Source organism: Sphaeramia orbicularis, chromosome 20 (genome assembly GCF_902148855.1).
Source record: "Sphaeramia orbicularis chromosome 20, fSphaOr1.1, whole genome shotgun sequence".
Lineage (NCBI taxonomy): Eukaryota > Metazoa > Chordata > Actinopteri > Kurtiformes > Apogonidae > Sphaeramia > Sphaeramia orbicularis.
Window position 1 is genome coordinate 21163481 of NC_043976.1, and position 11364 is coordinate 21174844.

The 11364-nt window shown below is 36.2% G+C and overlaps 1 protein-coding gene across 1 annotated transcript; it reads right to left on the reverse strand.

The window, feature by feature from the left end:
• Nucleotides 1-625: 625 nt before the first annotated feature.
• Nucleotides 626-8579, reverse strand: c20h8orf89 (chromosome 20 C8orf89 homolog). Its single transcript, XM_030122779.1, has 7 exons — nt 8234-8579; nt 8088-8133; nt 4997-5091; nt 4483-4621; nt 3056-3163; nt 2900-2955; nt 626-1395 (listed from the first exon to the last, which is right to left on the reverse strand). The coding sequence occupies exons 1-7, from the start codon at nt 8436-8438 to the stop codon at nt 1256-1258; spliced, it is 789 nt and encodes a 262-aa protein (XP_029978639.1). The 5' UTR covers nt 8439-8579; the 3' UTR covers nt 626-1255.
• Nucleotides 8580-11364: the final 2785 nt, after the last annotated feature.

Genomic DNA, 11364 nt, shown 5'->3' on the forward strand with positions numbered 1-11364 from the left:
TTGGCTGCAGCTGTGGCATCTTCACTCTAGTTTTGATCTTTAAAACACAAGAGGCTCATTTTGCTTTGTTTTTATCACCTATATAGATATCTATTGGCTGTTAAGTCTTTGCTAAGAATAGTTTTTGTCCAAATTAAATGTATTTTGGAGCTTTTTGAGAGAGAGAATGTGGTCGACTCCCAAAAGAAAACAACATGGAAGATTTAGAATAACAAGATCATTTGGTGCAAATCATATTAATGATCGTAAATTATAAAAGGACACAGATGACTCTGGTTGCTACATCTTCAGATAATGATGACTATTGCTTATTGCACTCAAACCACTTACAATGACTACTTTCTTTGTCAAAAGCAATGAACAACACTATTCAGAGACATGAGCTGTCCCCCATACAGCAACAAAACAATGTATTATGTGGGAAAGTACCACATTCTGGCATCTGGGGGCACAGTTTTGTGTCTGTTTGGTAGATATGGAATGCAGATTATGTTTCATTGCAACCTTTCAGACATTTGAATTACAGCACGGGTTCATACTATGCACAGCAAGACGACGACGCTCTGTTTAACTCTTAATGTTCTGACAAAAACCACACTCCACAATAATAAAAAAGCACTCAGGCTAATAAAAATAAATTTATTTACTTTCAGGAAGACCTTTAACAAGGCACAATAATGGCTATGCTAAACAAATTAATATATATACCATATATGCCAGACTGGTATTTGGTACTGATATTTTAATTTATGCAGCAGAAGGTTTCAGTAAATTTTAATTGGGAGATAACTGCAATGTTTGAAACGCTGTTGTAATAAGAGCTACACAAGGGCTGCAATAACTAACAGCATCTGTAACATATTGGTGATACATCAAGAATTATGGCAGTATTACATACAAGCCATTTCAAGTTATTAGGAAAACAAAATTATAATATTTTCATGCAGATGTTAACTGGGAGTCTAGGAACTACAAATTACTCATCATCTGCATACACTGTTCTGGCAAATGTCATAATTTAACACAGGAGACCTGTTTGTAATGTCAAACCACCACCGCAGGAGAGTACAGCTCAAGAAAATGTGAAGATCAGCCATGTTAAACAGCAAACTAATATCACTGTCGACAAACAAGCAGTTAAAACGAGCCACTGAAATGAACATGGTACCCATAGTGTTTGACTTTGTTCAGACAGCCTTGGCACAGAGCTAGAAGTTTTGACCCTGGAGTGCTGTGATGGGGAATGCGGTGATTGTCAGGAGGGAGGTTTTTTAGGTTTCCTCATTTTCTTGAGCTTTTCTTGTCTGACTGTCTCCCCCTCCAAAGACGACAGCTCAGATATCCTGTGGATAAATGAACGGGAGGCTCCGACCATTGGGTCTTGATAAGACTGAACTGTATGAGACAAAACACAGAAGAAGAAAGAAGAAGAAGAGGGAGAAAAATGAGACCTGTATTAAGAGAAATATGGATCACTAGTGCGTTGACCCCTGGGGAACCATCAGTCATATTAATACCGATATCTAGTAGGGACAGAAGTTAGTAAATGTGTCGTTCCTGTTTTTAACTTTATTTCCCATCATGCAGCGTGGTACTGCGCTTCTGATCAACTGAGCAATGTGACTGTAAAGCTACTGTATTCCAAAATGACTAATATCGCCCAAAATATTGGTCCTATCAACTTGCCGAGATATTTAATGTGGAGATAGGACTATTCCTCAACTGTAGGTACCAAACTGGCCAGTTAAAAACGTCTCAGTTTCTCAGAACTGCGCAAATACACACACACACACACACACAAAGAGATGCTCTGACACCTTGATTATTATGATAGAGATTATAAATAAACTAAATGATCTAATGTTCAGGTGATCTAAAGCCCTATTCGCATAAGACTAGTATAACCTGTGGACCTCTGTTGATTTTGAAATCAACCCTCCATGTATGTTTATTTATTAAGTTTATTTGACAGGGACAATGTAAATTACATAGTACAACTTCTACCTGTTACAAACAAACTATAGTAACTGATGATTCACATAAAGAGATTATAGCTATTGCTACTTTCCATCTCCAGTCCCTGGTCAGGCATGTGTTTCATTTGACGCATTCAAACAGGAAAAATCTAAAGATAAAGACAGACAAGTGTTTCTTGCTGTAGCTGTCATGGTTGTCATCCATCTACTTGTACACTTTCAGTGAATATCCATGCCATATCATGTCATGAGCCTCTTAAATGACCATGAAAACACCTTTAAAACTTTCATTTGTGATCACCGGTGCAGACTCTTTTGTCCTTGACCTGTAAATAGGCCGGATAAATCCACAGAGGAAACAAAAAATGCTGCAATACCGCTGTATTTGCTGAAATAGTCTAGGTAATTGTGGTGGGATTTGTACTTTACAAACTACAAACATGGCAGATTCACACAGAATTCAGATCACAGATTACCGCTGTGATTATTACAAGTCAGATGTGGATCACAGGTAGTACTAGTCCGGTATCAGTATGTGTTAAGAAGTCAAAACTTTACATATAATAACAGGCTAATTCTGTGTCATAGTGGTCAGGAGACACTTACTTTCTCCTTCTGGCCCCTTGTCCCACTTTGTTACGAATCACTTACAACATATTGCCCAGGAACAGACAATACTAAGGCACGGAATCCATGCTTTTTGTTTGAAGAAGGAAAATCCATAAAAATGACATGTTTGCTGGCTATAAATCAATGCCATAAACACCTGTACAGGTTGAAGGTTGGATTCTGTTGTTCACTGGCCACAAAGGCTGTCCTGACCTGACATGTTTGGGCCGCAAAAGCAAATACCTGAGTTTGGACAAACCATGTATTTAGAAGTCCTTTGGTTCACAGAAGTCAAAAGCATAAAAATGACTCACTCTTTTGATTGTCTTTAACAATCTGGAGGCTGTAGGTTGGGTAGGTCACCTTAGGCCTGCAGGACAGAGGGACAGAAGAAGAAACACACACCTGAGAAATAACTGACAGAACTATTGATAAGCTTGGTCAGATTTACTTTATAAGGTCAAAAATACCTGCTGATCTTGCAGTTCTCAACTGAGAAGGTGTTTCTGCCATTGAGGACTAAAGTAGAGGGTAAGAGGATGGCTGGACTTGTAGCCAGTTCATATCTCTCAGGGTAGCTGGAATAAAAATATAATAATTGGACTGCTAAATCATACATCACCATAGCTTGGAAAGAGTGTGCATATACAGTTGCAGAAAAAAATTATTAGACCATCAAAAGTCATTGAAAAACATGGCTATGCAATCAAGTACTAACTCCTGTGTGTACCATGGGACTAAAAGAGACAGAAAAGAAAACATGGAATACCTAAAAGCACTGTTTTTGGCAGTACAATGCCATACACTGGAAAAAAATCAAAATCTTTCCAGTGTATTTTTTTTCCATTTCTAGTCAAAATATCTCATCACACTTAAAATAAGACATAATCACAAGAAGAGTAACTTTTCAGTGAGATATAAGAACTTATTTTTAGACAATAGATCTTGAAAATCTTATTTCAAGAACTCTTACCAAGGTAATTTCCACTTGTTACATTTGCAGAATTTTTGCTTGAATTAAGCAAATAAATCTGGAATTAAGCAAAACAAATCTGCCAGTGAAAATTATCTTGGTAAGATTTCTTGAAATAAGATTTTCAGAATCTATTGTCTAAAAATGAGTTCTTATATCTCACTGAAAAGTTACTCGTTAGGTGATTATGTCTTATTTTAAGTGTGATGAGATATTTTGACTAGAAATGAGAAATATACACTTGGTAAGATTCAGATTTTTGCAGTGTAGCTATTGATGTAAGAACTTAAGTGATTTTGGTTATTATCAAGAAAACCATGGATTATGGCTAAATATCAGCTCTTTAATTAAACTCCTATGAGCTATTTTTGTTGTTATCATTATATTTGTCCAAACAAATGTACCTTTAATTGTACCAGGCATTAAAAATGAACACGAAATTTAAGAAAACAAGGATGATCTAATAAATTTTTCCATGACTGTACAATACAAGTGTAGGTTCAGCAACAAATGTAAACTATTATCTGACTTCTTGTAATGTTGTGTGTCCTAAGATCAACCCCTCTGTTCCACAATAACATGTACAGCTGCAAAACAGTATTCTTCTACCAACAGATGCCATGCGATGAATTAACATTTTTCTCCCTCGTGACTGAAGCCTTGCTGTTTGTGTTACCCCATTTGATATATACTTGTCTTAAACTGTAAAAGCAATCAGTCTGAAATCGTCTGTTTGTGACAGATAAATTGTGCGTGTCAAAATATTAATTGCATCTTCCTGCTGTTTTTGTATTTCAAACACTTTAATTTGCTGTGTATGGGAAAATGACATTATAATTGCTATAATATGCGCAGCTGTCTCTTCAGTTATGCGAACAGTAGAGATACAAGTACTAGATGTAGTGACATTAATCCAGAGCTTACCCTAGGGTGAAGGGCCGCACTGCATGGCTGTGGGAAAGCTCCTTGGAGAGACTGAAAGGATGCAGGTTGCCAGGTCTGTGCACATTATAGTCTCTTGGCAGCGGAGGAATCACAGTTCTAGTCCTCTCTAATCTCTCACCTGAACAAATTATATTTATCCGTTTAGTTACATTTGTGGTTTGTGCAATACCTATTTTTTTTTAATGTTTCAATGTCACACTTGCAGCAGGCACTGACGCTGTGTTCATTTTAGAGGATACAGCAACATCTACTGGTTGTTATAAAATGTTACAACTGCAGCAAGAGCTTCATTTTTACTGTGTGTCAATAAATAGTGGATTTAATTCAAAATGTTCATAAAAATCATATCTAATCTTCATTCAGCTATAGTGTATGTGTTAAGTATATGAAGCATTTGTGATTAATTTTCAAACATTTATATCAAAATACATTCATCTTATCATTACCCTGTCTGTGATGTGAGGAATAACACACGGCAAATCTGATTTCTTACATTTTTTATCAAAAAGAAAATGCCTCCCACAGACGTCCTTCTCTGGGTCGCTGTTCTCTGGCTCTAGTTTGTCATCTTTGGCTAAATGTGGAGACCTAAACCCACCGCAAAGTGGAGAAATAGAAAAACGGTTAATGTATCTTCACTCCAAGTTTCCATAAAGATATTCACCACTGAACACAATGAGAAAAAAAAAAAGATCTAGTATTTAGTGTGACCTCTCTTTGTACGTAATGTCTTGAACTCTTCTGTGCAGACATTAGGAAATCTACTGAACTAATCTTCTGGTTTTACACCAGATTCCATTCAAAACAATGTCAAATGTTTTTTACTATTCGTTATTATCAGAACAGACATCACTCTAAATACTGTTTCCTGTCGAAGCCATGTATTTTATATTTTTAGTGAGCTTTAATGTTGAGCTCAATATCCCCCTCTATTTTTCTATTTTAATAAAGAGACTGAGAAATAGATATTATACTCGTTATAGCTAAGGGTGGCCTGAGACTTCTGCACAGTACTGTAGCTTGTACTCTATTTTACTTGTTAAATGAAGCTAAAAGACTGTACTGATAGTTTTGAGGTTATTCTAAAACAGGGGTGTCAAACTCATTTTAGTTCAGGGACCACATTAAGCCACATTTGATCTGAAATGGGCTGGATCAGTGAAATAATAACATAATATTTCCTCTAACATAATATTTCCAAAACTTTCCTCTATGTTTTAGAGCCAAAAAAGTAAAATTATGCAATGAAAATGTTTACATCTACCCACTATCCCTTAAAACAATGTGAATAACATGAACAAACTGAAATTTCTTAAGAAAACTGAGTGCAATTTTAACAATATTATGTCTCAGTTTATCATTTTCAAATGTAAATTACAACTTACAGATCACAGTGGATCAACAAATACACAAAACATTAATAACAGGCAGAATACTGGTAAACTGGTACTTCAGACATTTCAAAATGTTCATATTTGTTCAGGTTATTCGCATTTTTGTGGAATGATAGTTTGTTTAAGTGTAAATAAAGTAAAATGACATAAGAAAAATTTGGAGTTGTGAGTTTTTATAGGTTATTAAGATAGTATTTTATGGATCAGACCCACTTGAGATTAAATTGGTCTGTATGTGGAACCTGAACTAAAATTATTAATATCTCCAGTGTAATTTTTGCATTTCACAAATTCGTCCCAGGGGTCAGACTGGACTCTTTGATGGGCCGGATTTGGCCACCTCCTAGACCTCTGCTCTAAATGCTGTTTTCTGTCAAAGCCATGTATTTTATAGTTTTAGTGGGCTTTAATGCTGTACTCAATATTCCCCTTTATTTTTGTATTTTAATAAAGAGACTGAGAAACAGATATTATACTCGTTATAGCTAAGGGTGGCCTGAGACTTCTGCACAGTCCTGTAGGTTGTACTCTATTTTACTTGTTAAATGAGGCTAAAAGACAGAACTGTTTGCATTTGGAATTGTACCTACAGTTGGATGATGGTTTGGAGGTTGTTCTAAGACAGGGGTGTCAAACTCATTTGAGTTCAGGGGCCAAATTTGATCTGAAGTGGGCTGGACCAGTGAAATAATAACATAATAATAATATAGGAATAAGGTGAACTCCTAACTGTCCTCTATGTTTTAGAGTGAAAAAGTAAAATTAAAAGACTGAACTGCTTGTGCTTGGAATTGTATCTACAGTTGGATGATGGTTTGGAGGTTATTCTAAGAGCATAACATGACAAAACTAACATATGCCTTCCAGAGGAAAGAGACAGCTTGACATTCTTGAAAGTGAAACATTTTTGCAAGATGAAAAAAGCTGTAATGTACATGATTGTGTTTTTTGTCATCTTATGTCTGTGTGAACCTGAGAGTGTTGTATTATGATTTATCAAGAGATTGCAGAGATTGGGGGTAGGAGTATAAAAGTTTTTACTACTTCCTACTCCTTTTTGAGCATGTTTAATTACCTCTGCCAAGAAGGTTGTGTTTTCATCAGGGTTTGTTTGTTTGACTGTTAGCAAGATAACTCAAAAAGTTATGGAAGGATTTTGATGAAATTTTCAAGAAATGTTGATACTGGCACAAGGAACAAATAATTAAATTTTGGTGGTGATCATGAGGGGGTTGTTTGTTTGTCTGTTAGCAAGATAACTCAAAAAGTTATAGAATGATTTTGATGACATTTTAAAGAAATGTTGATACTGGTACAAAGACCAAATGATTAAATTTTGGTGGTGATCATGGGGGGGGGGGGGGGGGGGGTTTGTCTGTTAGCAAGATAACTCAAAAAGTTATGGAATGATTTTGATGAAATTTTCAGGAAATGTTGATACTGGCACAAGGAACAAATGATTAAATTTTGGTGATGATCATGGGGGGGTTGTTTGTTTGTCTGTTAGCAAGATAACTCAAAAAGTTATGGAATGATTTTGATGAAATTTTCAAGAAATGTTGATACTGGCATAAGGAGCAAATGATTAATTTTGGTGGTGATTGCTGCCTTGGCGGAGGTCTCCACTCTCTGAGTGCTTTTCTAGTTTTTATATATATATATATATATATATATATATATATATATATATATATATATATATATTATTTTCTTTTTTCTCTTTTGTTTACTTATCAGCCTTTTATGTATCATTACTGATATTTTGTTGGTTGGTTTTGTTCTGATTTCACTGTCTACATGTTCAAAATAAAGATATCAATCAAACAGTCAATCAGTCTAATAAAACTACATGCTATTATCATTGAAACATGTATAAATACTAAGGAAAATGCAGTATTTGTTGGTAAATACTGCATGTGGCTGCCTGATCACAACAGAAGATTCTAAATTATGGGATGATGGAGATAAAAAAAAAAAAACCTTGAGCTCAAAAAATTCTATTGAATGGTGGATATTATTATTATTGTTATTATTAGGTTCATGCTAACACAGAGAAACAAACAGGGCTACAGTTACCATGACAGCCTGTCCTGGTGCGTGTATGCAGGTTCAGAGATGATACAGGCAGAAATCATGTGGTATATACACATTTTTATATATTTACTGAGCCAAATGTTAAAGATTTCTTACCCTTCGACTATGACACTGCTCAACATGGCTTTCCCATCCCGTGACTCTACAGAGGAGAATATTAGACATACCGTTAGCTAGCTGCATGTGGGTAACACTAACTGTGCTAAATGACTCCATAAACGCTTGTCACTGAGCTTACTCACTGCTCAGGGGTTGAATCACAGGATATTTTCTTCTCAGATGAATGTTATGTCTAATAGCTGCTTGTCTTCTACCTGCACCCATCCCGAAGTCCCTGTAGGTCGGATATTCAGGCACATCCGGGCCGCGGTGGCTGTAATTCGAGCTTCCCTCTGATAGCAGTGTCCTAGCTGCAGGAATCGACGTTTTAACCTTAAAAGTCATCATGTTGGTGTTGCCATACGAGCTCCGTTCTGCCTAAGCTGACTTCAGATCAGACGGAACACCTGAGCATCATAGAAGTTCATTAGTTCAACCTCCTAATGCTAGGCTGCGGCTCACGATGGTAAAATGCTACCGACTCACTGTGTCACCATGGAAACAGGTCTTGGACCATTGGAGCACTTACTCATGTAACTACATCATGGCATGTGGATGAGGAGCACAGCCTTCACACACTGGACACACACACACACACACACACACACACACTCTAAACTGCAGCTGCACACTTATGTATGGCACACTTTTCTAGTTGGATATGTTTTACAGATTATTTTGTGAGGCAGTGGTTTGGAGTGGAAAGTGTTTACCCTTAGGGGATTGAGTTGTTTTTGTTTTGTTTTTTAAGAACTATTTCACCAATAGGATTTGATCATTCTTTTACACTTTACCTTACTTTATCAATATATTGGACCAAAAATATACAAAACAAGTGGTGCCAGGCATAACAAACCCTACCCCTCCTTCCTAAATAGAAGGAAGGAAGGAAGGAAGGAAGGAAGGAAGGAAGGAAGGAAGGAAGGAAAAGTTTCATTGTATCCTGTCAGTGACTTTCCTGTTTTTATCTTACTGTGTTCTTTCCTTCCTTCCTTCCCTCCTTTCTTTCTTTCTTTCTTTCTTTCTTTCTTTCTTCTTCCTTCCTCCCACATTCCTTAAATCCTTTCTTTCTTAAAAAAGGAAGGAAGAAAGGAAGGAAGGAAAAAGTTTCACTGTCTATGTTTCATGTCAGTGACTGTCCTGTTTTTACCTTACTGTGTTCTTTCCTTTCTTCCTTCCTTCCCTCCTTCTTTTTTTCTATCTTCTTGCTTCCTCCCATTTTCCTTAAATTCTTTTTCTTCTAAAAAAAAAAAAAAAAGGAAGGAAAAAGTTTCATTGTCTATGTCTCATGTCAGTGACTGTCCTGTATTTTTATTTTACTGTGTTTTTTCCTTTCTTCCTTCCTTCCCTCCTTCCTTTCTTTCTATCTTCTTCCATCCTTCCTCCCATATTCCTTAAATCCTTTCTTTCTTAAAAAAGGAAGGAAGAAAGGAAAAAGTTTCATTGTCTATGTCTCATGTCAGTGACTGTCCTGTTTTTACCTTACTGTGTTCTTTCCTTTCTTCCTTCCTTCCCTCCTTCTTTTTTTCTATCTTCTTGCTTCCTCCCATTTTCCTTAAATTCTTTTTCTTCTAAAAAAAAAAAAAAAGGAAGGAAAAAGTTTCATTGTCTATGTCTCATGTCAGTGACTGTCCTGTATTTTTATTTTACTGTGTTTTTTCCTTTCTTCCTTCCTTCCCTCCTTCCTTTCTTTCTATCTTCTTCCATCCTTCCTCCCATATTCCTTAAATCCTTTCTTTCTTAAAAAAGGAAGGAAGAAAGGAAAAAGTTTCATTGTCTATGTCTCATGTCAGTGACTGTCTTGTGTTTTTACCTTACTGTGTTCTTTCCTTTCTTCCTTCCTTCCCTCCTTTCTATCTTATTCCTTCCTCCCTTATTCCTTAAATTCTTTCTTTCTTCTCAAAAAAAGGAAGGAAAAAGTTTCATTGTCTATGTCTCATGTCAGTGACTGTCCTGTGTGTTTATCTTACTGTTTTTTCCTTTCTTCCTTCCTCCCATATTCCCTAAATCCTTTCTTTCTTCCTAAAAAAAGGAAAGTTTCATTGTCTGTCTCATGTCAGTGACTGTCCTGTGTTTTTATCTTACCGTGTTCTTACTTTCCTTCCCTTCATCTTTCTTTCTATCTTCTTCCTTCTTTCTTTCCTTCCTTCCATCTTTCTAAGAGGGAGAAAGAAAGATGGAAGGAAGGAAAGAAAGAAGATAAATGGAAGGAAGGAAACAGTTCCATTGTCATGTCCCCTGTCAGTGACTGTCCTGTTTTTATCTTACAGTGTTCCTTCCTTCCTTCCCTTCTTTCTTTCTATCTTCTTCCTTCCTTCCTTGGAAGATGGAAGGAACAAAAATGCCATGAAACTGATGTCTAAGTATTGTTTTTCACGATCACACACCCCTTATGATAAGATGACAATTGACTTACATTCATTCCTTCATTTCTGCTGACCAGGTGTAACAGCATAACGTCCCCCCTGGACAACCCCCACCCCCCTTGGGGAACTCATCATAGTTTCATTGCTTGTTGTCTCCATGTTTGTTGCTGCTGTAGCTGTGTGGAATTCCCATTCCCACAATGCACTTCATGACAAAATTTCAGAAAACACCCTAGTGACTTATCGGTTTGGTATATAACCAAACGGACTGCTTGTGATTTAGGTGCATAAACACGGAAAGACTAATGGATTAGTGATAATTAGGCTATCACTCAAGTTTTACACATTTGAAGAAAAAATAGTGATGAAAGTCATGTGCTGCTTTAAATAGTGCCTTTAATGTTTATCCAGCTCCATATAATGACCAAACATGACCTTTGACCTGAACTCATTTGAATATCACATTGGAAAGTACAGCAGACTCTTTAGGTTTGACTTTTAAAATCTAAACTATTCTTGCCCACCTTGTACATTCTACTGCTTGAAATGTTACACTTTATTTATACTGACAATATATCAAGCTTTAGAATCTACCACAGTAAAATGTTAAATTGTAAGGCAATCTAAGGTCTAAAAATGACATATTATATGCAGAAATGAATGTAACATCCCAACTGATCACCTAAACAGGTCTTATTTACAAATGTTTATTATGATCATAAGTGTTAGTTGCTTTAATGGAACTCCTTCCCAGTTGAGTAAATCATGTCACTATTTATAGGGAAAAGAGTTCCATACTTAATATTACAGACATCACGCTAGAAGGGATCGATTTTGGAGATGTTTAATATTGTTTTGCTTCAGCAGCTGAGTCATACATCACTGACCATGGTCCAAAATTATTTTCT